The sequence below is a fragment of the Pseudocercospora fijiensis genome (assembly GCF_000340215.1).
Source record: "Pseudocercospora fijiensis CIRAD86 unplaced genomic scaffold MYCFIscaffold_2, whole genome shotgun sequence".
NCBI lineage: Eukaryota > Fungi > Ascomycota > Dothideomycetes > Mycosphaerellales > Mycosphaerellaceae > Pseudocercospora > Pseudocercospora fijiensis.
In genome coordinates, this window is record NW_006921533.1 from 2,641,800 (window position 1) to 2,654,813 (window position 13,014).

Below are 13,014 nucleotides of genomic sequence, written 5' to 3' on the forward strand. Positions count from 1 at the left end.
TGCACCCCACACCATCGCGTGAATCGCACAGCCGAATTTGGTATCACTTTCGACCAAAACCAGCTTCTCTGAGCAGAGTTCATCGTAGCCGGACGGTACAGAGAAACGGAGGCTTCCAATTGGGCAGAGATAAGCTTCTCAGGCTGCTGCTGGTCGTCGGGGATGCTGATGTTACATCTGACAGCTTTCTTGGCGTGGTCCAAGCATCTCCGGCAGCATCTCTGATGACATTGGACTTGAAAAGACAGACGTCCATGGGCGCACGCGAAATGGCTTCAGCAGTCACCAAATGTTCGACGAGTCCCTCACTCACGCAGAAGACTTCCAAGTTGACTCAGGAGGGCACGAGGGCGAGGGCGAGGGCGAGGCCTGTGTCAAGTGTGGATGCGCACGTGCCATGCCATGCCATTTTAAACGACCTGCAGCGAAGCACATGCTACCGCAGCACGTAGGCTCTCATCAATCGATCGTGATTGTCGATACCTGACTACTACGGCACTCAAGCGCAGGAAAAGAAAGCTGAGAAGCAGCTAGTCGTAACGAGCACACGCAGCTACTGCTTGGTGCACAAACGGCCGATATTGAGTCCGTTGTAACTTGTGCCCCCAAGTTGCTTTTGTCATCTGCAACGACATCGGCCTCAATGCTGCCATACCGCTTCAAGCAATGCAATACCATGCATTCTCTGTGGCCTCATATTCTAACGGCACATCCGCTGCAACCGGGAATCATCGCCATTGAAGTTGTGGTGCTCGCACCCGAACGCCGAGGAACGGAACACTGCCGGTATGAGTCGCAACTTCATCTGTATACATCCGACGCCTTGTCCACTCGTCTCAGCCAGTCCTCGCAGAGCGAAAGCGCTCCTCAATGGCTCGACGCTGTCAATAAACGTTCGCTTTCCAGGAATGTTGTCATTGCGGCTCTGCTGTTCGCCAGACGATGCGGTCACTGTGATAGGGAGCTCTTCGGCTCAAGAAATCCTCCGCACCTGGGAGATTGTGACTGCGCCCTGTCCATGATCGGTCGTTTGGCATTCTTAGCGAACGACTTTCTTCAAGTCATTATTGGTCCTCTGGCAGGCCATCGTTCGCCTCTCGTTCGCCTCTCGCTCGCCGACTTAGATCGGACTTGGAACTGCTTCGCTTGCAATCCGTGACTGCCATCTGCATGTCATGTATCAAGATCAATGGTTCGTCTAATGAGCATTATGACGAGCAACATACAAGGGTAGACTGCAGGTAAGCAATAGTTTGAAAAATATGATGCCACAGGAATATATGTCATACCCAGATCAGTTCGTCGTAACTCGAGACGAGCTCCCGTAGACCAGATCGATCTGACTAGTAGAATATCAAGAATCTAACGCAAAGGATTGAGTCTAGCTCTAATGTACCATCTAATACAGCCATTATTTTAGACCTGCAAATATGCTCTCGCTCAGAAGATACCGGGAAGGATGGTGTATGGCACGAGTCTGCAATACTCTTCCCACTGCTTTCCGTACTTGTTTCGGCACCGACGCTCATCCCTTCTGGCTCTATGGCAAAGCAGAATACACATGAAGAAGAAGTACGACCAAGGGAGCACGTGAGAGAAGCCACAAGTTGCACAAAATGCAAAACACTGAATCCTGGTCAGCTTGGGGTGCAGCTTGATAAAAGTTGGACGACGCACCTGGATGAGATCAGCAAGATTTCTGTCATAAATCCACTAACCAATTCTGACTCCGCTTCAGCCAAGTCAAATGGAGCGTTGTCTGTTGTTCTGTATTTCGTCCGGATAAACTCGGCTTTGCGACCCCAGATGCGAGCGTCGCCCTTCTTTGCGCGGACGTGATCCCGCTGGAAGTTGGCAGAGCGAAACATGGCATACCCCAAGAATCCAGTGCCCAGGATGGCGGCAGCCTGGACACGGGTAAGTTGGGTTGGATAGCGGGCGAGGTACTGTGCCTGCATGGTGTAGAAAGAAGGCAAAAAGGTGGAATCGCCCCATGAGAGCATGAAACCGAAATGGTCGTGGGAGATGTCGATCGTGCGGAGATACCAGTCTTCGTTGACATAGAAGTCCACGACGTAAGTTGCGTGGAGGATCAGAACGATGAGCATTGAATCAGTCACACAGCCGAATTGCTGGTGCTGATATGCTGCCCAGGAGAGGTTGATCAATGTCCAGGCTCCCATTCCGACGCGACCATTGTGGAAGAACTTGAGGTCAAGGTGCTTGCCCAGTCGCGGGTTGAGCTCTACGCCTATCCAGTAGTCGTAGATCCAGCTACCGCTCAGCTTCACATCCTCCGGGTGAGAAGGAGCCCAATACCCCTTCAGCTGGACTATGAAGCCCATCAGGAAGCCGTAGACATTGGCGGCCACAAGCAGTCCTTCCCAGTGTCTCGCTATGACGGCTGCATCGACTCGTCCCAGCACTGCCGCCGTCAGGAAAAGGACGTGTGTCACAAACCACGCTGTCAAGCCATTTGTTGTGTAGCTCAGCAATTTCCCACCTGGCGTTTTCTGGCCATGGCAGGTTGTTCCGGGAAGAAAGCTGTAGAGAGCGGCCTGCAGCAAGATCCAGCCGGCATATCCAGCGGTCGCTGCTATTGAAGGCTTGGGAAGGTTGCGCAGAATAAACAGTACCGGCCTACAAGCGCAAGACCTGATCAGCATACATCCTCAACTCCTGTGAAGCCACTCCGGAGGCAAGCCCGAAAGCAGACTGCCTGCGGTTTTCTGGAGGTGTGATCCCCGCCAGTATTGCCAGCCTCATATTCTATCATTAGATGAGATATCTCGCATCTGTGTGTGGATGTACTGACCCTTGATCCAGCGCTGCTTTGAAAGTGTCGACCAGCGAGCCAGCGTATTGCTCGAGAGCTAAGAAATTGAGGATGACAAGGATCGGACAGCAAGTACAAAGTACAACGGCGCCGACGCTACTCTCCCACCTCGCTTTCGTCTTCCGGCCCCAAGTCACTGCGACTGTTGTGGCTTCCGGTGCCACCGCAGTCAGAATCTTCTCCATCACGAGCGTCGCGGGTGCTTGCATTATTATTGGCTTGGACTGAAAGGGGAGAAATGTTGGATTTTGACCCCCTTCACCGTACACCGAGCGCGCCTTTTTAAAGTCTTCCTGGTCGAGAGTCTATTTCGCGACTGTTGGCTCGTCACGTGTGCGTTTCGTCGTCGTCACAGAGCTTTGATCTTCCACCAGCGCGCGCAACCACCATTCCTGGAATCGCCTTCGCAACACCAGAACAGGCATCTGCCGTATACTCGGAAGAGAACGCATCGACCTCAGCACCGAGCCCGTACACGAGCTAGCTTCTAAGCCCCAGTGACATCTTACGAGCGCGCGAAGATGTGCGATGACAATAATGCGGTTGCGAAAGCGCGACGAAACAGTCCACGAGTGCCTGGGATCCTGCGGCATGGCTTGCGAATACACTACGAGATGATGCGACTGGACCATATTGCACAAGGCATGTGAAGGGAAGGAAAAGAGACGATGGAAGTTCTTCGTATAGTTGTTGAGTGAACAACACTTCCTTCCGGACACCCGTGTTACCGCGCACTCATCCCATTGCGGCAGTACCACATCTCACCAACTCAATGTCTCAGTCTCGAGCATTACGCTGTGGATTTTCTGATCACCAGGCCGCTGAATGGTGTGGCATGCTTTTACGCTAGGGCTGTGAATGCAAGTAATTCTTCTCTACATCTACAGCTATGTACTCTACATAGACATGCGAACGCTCAAAATTCCGCGAAAGTATGAAGGGCTCAAGATTGTAAGAAGAACCTTTTTGCTCATATGGGCATGTACGCATTCAGCCCAGGTCCACGAGGAATTGCGCCGAGTGGGACTCCGTTACCTGCACCAATGCCGCCGAGAGAATTGATAATGCTAGCATCCAGACCTCCTCGTGGTACTCCGAAGCCTCCTCTACCCATAGCGCCGCCATTCAGATCCAAGCCAGCTATGTCCGGGAGAGGCAAGATGGGTTCGGCTTCAATGTCGTCGTCGAGAAATCCACGCAGACCCGGACCGTTCGCGATAGCCAGAGGTGCCACGACAGCTTCACGAGTGAGGTGGTGTCTTGCGCTTGCCCCTCCGCCCGCTGCTCTCCTGGCGAGGATATTGCCGGTGCCAGTGACGACCATGAGTTGCGCCTGTTGAAGATCGTCTCGGAATGCTTGGCTTTGATAATATAGATCCCGAAACTCGGGCCCATGCCACGACCGGATTTTCGTCATGTTGGGCTGTCCTGTGTAGCGTGGCGCGGGCGGGTGGTGATGGTAGATGTCATGGTCGTGGTTCAAGTAGGTGCGATGATGGGTAGGACCGTGTTGTGCTCTCTTAGCAAGGAACATGCGAGCCCATTTATGTAGCTCTGCACTTATTGGACCTGGCTCGGGCTCATCCTCAACGTTGTAAAGCTCGCAAAGCAGAAGCATGGGATCTTCGTGGGTCCACGGCACCTGCCACATGTGTCCCAGGGCATACCGCTGGAGCTCGACGAATTTCATGCTCTGAGCGGCTTTGAACACTCTGATGTGAGTCACGATGCTGGTGTCTGGAGGCGCTGGCAGCCCTGGTGTGTGCTCGCGATACAATACTGGCGGACCGTCGCCTCCTTTCACGGGCCCGTGCAAGTACTTCTCGAGAGGTGTAGCGCAGTAGCCATTCTTGCTGATGTAGTCCCAAATGCACTTGAGTATTTCGAAAGTCGTGTCTTTTGGTACCTTCAACTCAAAACGCTCGTGCTTCAACAGCGGCTTCTCCAAGCTTTTGAACGTCAGAGCGTTCTCGCGCTTCGCCATGACGCGTTTTACCAGGCCTCTGTCGTCCCACAGCATCTCAATGTACGTTGCAGAAGGAGGACATTTGTTTCTTTCCATCTCCACAAGCTTTCCATCCTCAGCGAAGTCCCAGATCTTGTCTCCCTTTGCTTCCATGTCGAGCTCGAGCGACCTGCCGAAGTCAATCATCTGCCAATTTTGTACATCAGCCGGAGTTACGTGTCTGTTGTCTCGGAGACAGTTTGTCTGATTATCGACGAGTCCGAAGCCCACGTGCTGTCCACCGGGATTGATGGCAAGGTGCGGGTCAAGCCCTCTCCTCGCAGCCAGAGCGGTGGTCATTGCCGCTCGTCCAGGAGGTACGCCCATATCTCGCTGACGCCTTTTCGAGGCATGAAAAATGAGCTCCAACTCGCCTTCCTCGCACTCCTTGCTGATTCCCCTGATCGCCATTAAGATGACTGCGAAATGCTTTCCGTCTTCGAGGCGCCCGTCGGCCTTGTCGCCTCGCTGTTGTGCACCGCAGCTGACGAGAAAGTAGGCGTGGATCATTTGGTGAATCATGACTTCGAGAAGTTCATCGACGTCAGCTACGCCGTCGTCAAAGAGCAGCTGGTTGAGTTGGATGCAGATGCGCGGGATTGTTGGGACCACATTTGGCGCAGATGTCCTGCCTGGCGAACAACTCGCTTGCGGCGACCATGTTAGAAACACCATCCCTTTCAGCTTGCCACCAAATATTGCCGCATCCAGCATGTCGAAGATGAGAAATGCTTCATTATACCGCACGCTGTCGAAGGACTCACGAATATGGTCGATTGCGTCGGCGATGTCCGGTCTACTGTTGTTGAGGTACTTATAGAGCCATGCTGTTGCATAGTCAAGCGTCCATCCAAGGTCTCCAGTGGTCTCGATAGTCTTGTCCGTGAGCGAAGTAAAGCCTCTGACTCCTGTCGGATCTGGTGCACGGTATGGATTTCGCCCTGGATGGTTCAGATATTGTCCAACGTGACCAAAATGGCCATACGGTAGGCAGTGATGATTGCGGATGCCGCCTGGATAGTAGATGTCTCGACTGCTTGGCGTTGCGAAAGGCACCAGGTCATGGCTTCTTGGTTGCAGCCCAAAAGGCGCATCCCAACGACGGACGAGAGGTCCGTGTAGCGCCATTGAGAAGAGTCCAAACTTCTTCAGTTATGATGACAGTACATTGTCCTCGGACTGAGCTTTGAAACGGCTGCTGAAAAGCTGTCCCGCCGTTTGCTGAAATGTCGCCCCGGCCTGACCGACCGTCTCGATGCGAGGAAAGTCATCCAGGTCTCTTGTCATTCATGGCTGAGCATCGGAGCCAGAATGCAGCAACCCGCGAGTACCGCCTATCTGAAGCAGGAGGCTAGGCGTTTTGACATGAATCTCATGGCATCGAGGCTGCAGATTTTGATGGGCTGGACCATTGAATTGCCGAGCCTACAGAGGCACAGCAGCATGCGACTGGTCTGGCACTCGGCTTGTGTAACGAGCAGCAAACAACTTTCTTCCGGGTTCGTGTCAATCATTGATCTTGTGATGTGAAATGCTTCCGGCTGGCTGGGTGGACGAGATTCGTGCGAATGGACTTGCAACGCTCACCGCTCACCGCTGTCAAGTGCATTCTCACCAAAAGCTGTGGTCAAGGGAGACCTGGAAAAAAGAATCGTCAACAAATTCGCTTAACTACATTCTCACCGCCTCGGTGTGTCGGCGCGCGAGTCTCAAATTACAAGTCATCCAATGTTGTGAGCCGGACGTCCGTGCCTTCCGCAAACAACACATTCGCCACTTCTTTGGACACGTCCCCTTTCTCTTTCCTAGTATCCACCTGGTGCGGGCGGGCGATCGTATTCGCTTCGGCTATCCGTCGTTCGGTTGTCCTGATATTTCCTTCGAAGAGCTTGCAGTCTCTTCTTCTTTGTGTGAGCGTTGATGTATGTGCCAATGACGAATCCGACGGCGTTGAAGAATGGCACCCACACCTCGTTGGGCAGGAATGCTTGTGCGAAGGCAAGAGCAAGTGGAGAGGTGATCCAGGAGACCTTCATGACTGGCATGAAGCCTGCTCTTACGGTGGCACGGATCTGGTGGAAGGTGCGTGCGCCGGCGATAACAGCCATGGAAGTCAAGTATACGGCGTTCTGAATTGGTGAGATCTGTGGAATGTCAGCATCAATGATGCACAGCAACTCGTCGAGGGCATACAATCAAGTTCGAGACGATGATTTGGAGAATCTTGGCCTTCAAGCTGGTTCGTCCTTGGAACAGCTTTTGAAGGATAGAGATCATGACATGTCCGAGAGGCGCGCTGATGAAGGCACCGTATACGGCCATCTTGGGCACGCGACTGGTGAAGTAGTGGCCATGCTTGCTTCGGTCTTTCGCGATCCACGAAGCGAGAAATTCTTGTAGACCAGCCAACGTGCCAGATGTGATCATCTTCGTTCGCAGAGGGTCTTCCTGGAGCTTCTTGAGGTACCACTGGCGCAGGCATCAGCAACCATTCATTGTCCACGCACGCGTCCTTTCCTCACAGCAAGATAACCATTTGGTCCCGAGCCCTGCGTGAGGGCATTGCCAATCTTGTGTGCTACATCGTCTTTGCTGCCGACCGCTGGCGACGGTGCAGCACGTGCACCCGATGCGGTGGATGTGCGCACCGTCTCCTTCTGCTCGAACTTGACTTGCGACATTCTTGTTGCTCGATATCAGGCGACGCGACGGAACGTGTTGGATGGGCTGGGCAGGCGATGCGCAGGACCGCGTCGATTACGGTCTGCCGCGACAAGGTGAGCAAAAATAGCAAGGTGAGGCGGGTTGTGTACGTGGTAGTGGTATGGAGGTGTAGGCCAGGCAGAAACGGTGGAGTCTGTTGATGCGCTGTGGTCGCTCCCGGCCGCCGTTGCCATAGGATGCAGGGATGGGCCAGGATCAAGCCGATGGCGGATGGCGGATGGCGGATGGTGTGGGATTCGATGTCGGCAAGTGAACTTTCGTGCGGGCGAGCATCAACGTCAGTTGTTCCTCTCGCGTTGCTATCGCTGATCTGTGATCATTGTGGGCGCTGGCTGTAGACATCACTCGTTTATCACAGGCCGATTGGGGGTGTCTCAATTCACGTTTATGTGGCAGTATCCAGAGCTTCTCCCCTCCCACGCGCTGCATGTCTCGGTCGCGTGCACAGAATACAACACCATACGTCACATACGTCGCGACAATGCATTGTCGGGTGGAAAAACGCGTCGGAAGGGATGGGGATGGGGATGGGGATGGGCGTAGGGATGGGTGGAATGCGCGGCGCGGCGGCGTTTGGGTTGCACAAAAGAGCTCTGCTGGCAACGTTTGGTTGAGGTGATAATGATATCGAGATGGAGCCCATCTTGCAGGGCAGTCTCGACTTCACTCATGTGCATTCTGGCAGTGGCCATGTTACTGCATCGGCAAGTTCGATTGCTGCCTCACAAACAGCATACCCTCCCTCACCTCATACCCTCCACTGCCTCCACACGCGACAAGCCTTGGCTGCTGTACCTTATCTTCAGCACATTGCTACAACGGCCAGCGGAGGCACATCGCAAGATTGAGCCATTGCTGCCTCTCTCTCGTTTCGTTTCGTCTCGCAATCTGCACATGCTCCGATGGCCCTGGCAAGCACTGCACCGCACGCATTCACCGCCGCAACGGAGCGTGAAGTGAACAGCAGAGACCCTTTTTATAACTCCACCCCGCGAACCAACTCCTCGAGCCTCTCTTCCTTGATGCCCGCCATGCAGCAGGTGAGTTTGAAGCGCGTTGCCTCCCCCTTTGAACAGTCACCTCTGCCTTTGCAGGCTGGCAAATCTTTCGCAAGCTCCACCCCATACTCGTCACATCTCCCATTCTGTCCGCACCGAATGATTCGCCATGCTTCAAACAAACCGCCGACCGTGTCTGACTCGAGGCCAGGTGGGACCTGCACCAGCGACAGTGCCGCCGTCGCCTTCGTTTCGCATGTCCCGGTATGCTCGTCGGCCGCAATGCACCCACATGATGATGAATCGAGTGCACGGCCAAGACTTGATCTGCGGCATGTGCGGAAGCCCGTCCGATCTAGGATGGCTCTACCAATGCGAACAGGACGACCGCATCCCGCAGAATGAATCGCTGCCCGACATCGACGCCACTCCTGTCATTCCCGACAGCAGCGACTACTTTGACGCAAAGGCTCGAGTGGCCGAACATTTGCACATGAGCTCCAGTGTCATCCAAGGCATTCGAAATGGAGACTATGATGTCGATCAAATTGACAGGCTCATTGCCCAGAAGGAGAAGCTCATTTCCGTAATCACCGAGAAGGAGAGCCTGTCCGCCACTGCGCCTCCGAACTCTGTCCGGAACAGCTTCACTGCGCAGAATGTCATCTCTTCCATCGGCTCGACCTACCAAGCGCCTCACCAGAACTGCCGTGTGAGCGCATCTCTCCCCGCAAGCGCCACCTCAACGCCGCCTGTGCCCCGCGAGGATAACATCGCCACTCCTACCAAGCAAGACAGCGTTCTCGGCAAACGCTCTCAGAACAAGTGCTGCTTCCAAGTCTGCCACAGTTGCCGTCCATACTTCGGAGACCGAGCGTATGAGAATTTCGAGACTGTGCTGCGCAACGAACCCCACTTTCTCAATGAACTAAAAGGCCTGCCCATCATGGACGCCAACATTGCCCGAAACATAGGTCTCCGCCAACCATTGCCTCACATACTGCGTAGCTTTCAGTCTCAGCAAAGTATGGACATCACCGTTCACGACAGCACCGACGATGCTTCCACGCAAATCTCCGTCGATTGGACACCTACAAACACAAACATCGAAGACGAGTCGCCGCTCGACAGCGCCGAGCTCTTCCCTTGCCCCGGACCGCTACAGTGCCCAGTATGGAGTCGTAAGTCAGGCTGCGCGTACGATGCTGGCTTTGACGATGGCAAGCGTGCCGAGAATCATGGCTTCCTCTCGAGAATTACGCCAGAGAATTCGATGAGTCTCTTCACAGGCAGCGTCCATGGCACTCCCTGTGAAGCGTCTTCTACGGCATCGTCCATCTCCTTGCCCACGCCCACTCGATCACCACTCGCTCCGCTAAAAGCGAACTCCGTCTGTGGTGAGCTGAATGGTGAGAACCAAAAGATCGGCCTAAGAAGCAGCAGCAGCAGCAGTCTTGGAAGCGAGATTGAAGTTGAAGGAGGCGTTGCGCTGACAGAAGAGGCAGTAGAAGCTCGCATCCCTGATATTGTCACCGATGAGTAGAACTCAACTTCGGCATAGGTCTTCGGCGTTGAGCATAGCACAAGGAACAACAAGCATGTGTAGATGAAGGGCGATTGGCGGTAATGGGTCTCATTGGGAGGCGGTTCGAAACTACATGGCAAGGCATCCAGGGATCAGCATAGAATGGGTCTACATTTGTGTACAAAGGCATGACTCCAGTCGAACGAGAGACAACTGAGGTAGTGGCAATGAAGCTGGTAGCACTCACCGCTCTGACTCGGAGTGAGCGGCGTCGAAACATTGCTGGCCCTTGCACCCATTGCTTTTGGGTGGGATCATTGATGAGCTCTTAGCCTATCTGTGCCTTACCGAGGAGAATTTGATGCATTATCAGCAGGCGGCGAGCAAGGCGCATCACCTGTAGCAGAGAAGGAAGGAATGAAGGTGAAAGGCTCAAGTGTATTAGAAATTCAATTCTCGGGTTGGTTGGCTTCAAAGCAGCTCACGCTAGCAGAAGTAACTACCACACGCACGAAGAATATTCACAACTCCAATGCTGTCCCACACCCGCCAGTGAGCAAACTGCTGCTTCTACAAGCTCACTGGCTTCGACTTCGCCTCATCGTCACTCACAGACACGACAGAGTAATAATCTTCTCCGTCCTTCATCATCACTCTAATAACCCTCGAAATCTTCCTCCTCATCCTTCCTTCTCCTCCTCGACCTCAAGAACACCATCCTCCTCATCCCGATCCTCTCACACCATCTCAAACCCATCTTCCTCGTCCTCCTTCCTCGCATCCTCAACTTCCTCACCCCCAATCTTCTCAATCCCCTCCTTCGCAAGCTCAATCTCTTCATCGGCACGGATCCGCATATCGTGTTCACTGGCCGCAGCTTCTCGCCAATACTCGCACCAATTCCTCAGAGTTTTGACCCTCTTCTCGGAAGTTTCGGAGATGTGCTGCGCGTCTTCGAGTTGGTGTTTCAACGTCTGGATTTCTTTGAGGTCGTCGTTGCGCTGTTCGAGGAGTTTGGTTTGGGTTGCGTGCAGTGTGTCTTGGGAAGTGGAGGGGTCGGATTGAAGGCGGGTGAGGGAGTATTCGAGGGTTTGGATTTTTTGTTGCTGTTGGACGGCCTGGGTTGTCCGTTTCGATTCTTTGGATTTGGTGAGTTCGGCGTGGTCTTTGAATCTCTTCGTCGTTGAGTCGAGCTTGGCGGTGACTTGGTTCAGAAGGGTTTGCTTCTCGGTGAGTGCGTTGCGTTTGGAGATGACGTCTGCTTCCCAGAAGCTTCTCATTTTGACGATTGTGTTGCGTTCTGCTTCGATTTGCTTCTGTGCTTGTGAGAGCAGCCGTCTGAGTCCGTCGATCTCTTGCTGCGAGGTAGCTTGCATTTGGCCACAAGCTTTGCTCGCTTTCACAAGTCGATCCTGCAGGTCTGCAGTCTCAGCACGATGAGCTTCGGTCATCTCTGCCATTTTCGCCCTGTAGCTTGTTACGTTGGCATTGTAAAGGTTCCTATCCGTGGTCCGTGCCAGCTCGAGTAGCTTGATGTTGTTCTGTGCGATCCCAAGACTTCCTTGCAATATCGTAGTGAGGTTCGGTGTTGGTGCTGCGGGTGCTGCAGTGTCGCTGTTCCTGCTGACGCTGGTCCTTCTGAGCTCTGGTTTTGACTTGGGAGCATCTTCGACGCTGCGGCAGCTCTTGGTTTCGTCCGTGGAATCTGAGGCACGATCCTTGCCGGTCGCCAACTCCCGCCCAGCTTGGGTATTGTCGATGATGCCGAGCAGAATGGCGAGGACATTCGCCACACTCAGGAGCCAATCCGGCAGAAAGAAGGCCCCGAGCGCTGAAAACGCATCGAGCAAACTCAGTGTGCTATGCAACTCCAGTATGCTATGCAGCGGAACGATGATGACACACAAAGCGAGAGCCAACAAACTCCTCTCGAATCCGAGATTCACGGTCTGCGTCTTGGTATCCGAGATTCACGGTCTGCGTCTTGGTATCCAAGTGTCGGGCTCTGTTCATGCCCGCTTGCGCATAGGTGAGGGCAAAACATTCACCGCACAAGATCATTAAAAGCATAAGTTCGGCGTACACTAGGACTGCAAATCCAGATTCAAAGGACTTGAAAAAGAGCCGACTCACGGAGACGATGGGTAGAATCGATTGAAGACAAAGGACTCCAGCTGTATCCCGAGTGACATCCGTTCTGAGGGGTCCTGAGAAGCGGTGTTGTAAGGCTTCGCCGGCGTCAGCTCCAAGCTCTACTACTTTCCAGAGAGGCTGCATAGCACGGTGCGCGTTGAGAAGATCGGCTATCTTATCGAGTGCTCCATCCAACACAGTTTCCCAAGTTTTGGTCCCGGTCTCATCCTGTTCGACAGTATCCTTGGACGGCTTAGGTGTAGACGGTGGCATAGTCGCCTTGGGGAGATACCAAAATCCCGGGAACATGGTGACTTCGCAAGCCTCGCAAGTCAGTCTGAACCGCAAGGTGGTCAGCTGTCGAAGAATTCCGGCTTCTGGCAAGGGCAGATTGGAGTTAGCTCTCAGAGATGGACAAGGCGGGAGAATGATATGGTGGTGATGGAGTAAAGCTGATCGTGGGTTCGGAAAGGAAAGAAGGAGAAAATTATATAGCGACACTTGGTCCTGCATTTGAATTTGCGAAGGGCCTGTGAAAGGACTCGTGTCTGAGGACTTTGGCTGAGCTACTAAGCAGCAGTCTTGGGACGACCGACAAGCCACACAAGCAGTGTTGAAATGCAGCTGATTGCTCGATAAGCTCTGCCACAATGCATTGTGTCCTGATCGAATTTACGGTATATAGGCGCCAAGACAGCCAGTGCCGCACAATACGGAATCGGAGGGAGGCCCAGCTTTTGCTGGAATCTCATGGCAGCAGCCTTGCCAAGACTAGCCTTCCGATTTTGGTAGA

The 13,014-nt window shown here is 53.6% G+C and overlaps 6 protein-coding genes across 6 annotated transcripts; 1 reads left to right on the forward strand and 5 right to left on the reverse strand.

Moving 5' to 3' along the window:
- Nucleotides 1–1,440: 1,440 nt before the first annotated feature.
- MYCFIDRAFT_202295 (uncharacterized protein) lies at nucleotides 1,441–3,624 on the reverse strand (the record flags this gene model as incomplete). The annotated part of the gene is made up of 3 exons (XM_007925134.1): nucleotides 2,816–3,624; nucleotides 1,729–2,640; nucleotides 1,441–1,633 (listed from the first exon to the last, which is right to left on the reverse strand). The coding sequence occupies exons 1-3, from the start codon at nucleotides 3,043–3,045 to the stop codon at nucleotides 1,441–1,443; spliced, it is 1,335 nt and encodes a 444-aa protein (XP_007923325.1). The 5' UTR covers nucleotides 3,046–3,624.
- Nucleotides 2,893–3,620, reverse strand: MYCFIDRAFT_181797 (uncharacterized protein). Its single transcript, XM_007925135.1, has one exon. The coding sequence runs from the start codon at nucleotides 3,427–3,429 to the stop codon at nucleotides 3,142–3,144; it is 288 nt and encodes a 95-aa protein (XP_007923326.1). The 5' UTR covers nucleotides 3,430–3,620; the 3' UTR covers nucleotides 2,893–3,141.
- A 68-nt stretch (nucleotides 3,625–3,692) lies between the features above and the next one.
- Nucleotides 3,693–5,969, reverse strand: MYCFIDRAFT_214026 (uncharacterized protein; the record flags this gene model as incomplete). The annotated part of the gene is made up of 1 exon (XM_007925136.1): nucleotides 3,693–5,969. The coding sequence occupies one exon, from the start codon at nucleotides 5,967–5,969 to the stop codon at nucleotides 3,807–3,809; it is 2,163 nt and encodes a 720-aa protein (XP_007923327.1). The 3' UTR covers nucleotides 3,693–3,806.
- A 512-nt stretch (nucleotides 5,970–6,481) lies between these two features.
- MYCFIDRAFT_88420 (uncharacterized protein) lies at nucleotides 6,482–7,653 on the reverse strand. The gene is made up of 3 exons (XM_007925137.1): nucleotides 7,364–7,653; nucleotides 7,035–7,310; nucleotides 6,482–6,985 (listed from the first exon to the last, which is right to left on the reverse strand). The coding sequence occupies exons 1-3, from the start codon at nucleotides 7,520–7,522 to the stop codon at nucleotides 6,647–6,649; spliced, it is 774 nt and encodes a 257-aa protein (XP_007923328.1). The 5' UTR covers nucleotides 7,523–7,653; the 3' UTR covers nucleotides 6,482–6,646.
- Nucleotides 7,654–8,596: 943 nt separating this feature from the next.
- Nucleotides 8,597–10,106, forward strand: MYCFIDRAFT_82434 (uncharacterized protein; the record flags this gene model as incomplete). Its single annotated transcript, XM_007924654.1, has 2 exons — nucleotides 8,597–8,605; nucleotides 8,775–10,106. 2 exons carry the CDS (start codon nucleotides 8,597–8,599, stop codon nucleotides 10,104–10,106), a joined length of 1,341 nt encoding a protein of 446 aa, XP_007922845.1.
- A 719-nt stretch (nucleotides 10,107–10,825) lies between these two features.
- Nucleotides 10,826–12,530, reverse strand: MYCFIDRAFT_194059 (uncharacterized protein; the record flags this gene model as incomplete). The annotated part of the gene is made up of 2 exons (XM_007925138.1): nucleotides 10,826–12,037; nucleotides 12,222–12,530. The coding sequence occupies 2 exons, from the start codon at nucleotides 12,528–12,530 to the stop codon at nucleotides 10,826–10,828; spliced, it is 1,521 nt and encodes a 506-aa protein (XP_007923329.1).
- Between the last annotated feature and the right edge of the window lie 484 nt (nucleotides 12,531–13,014).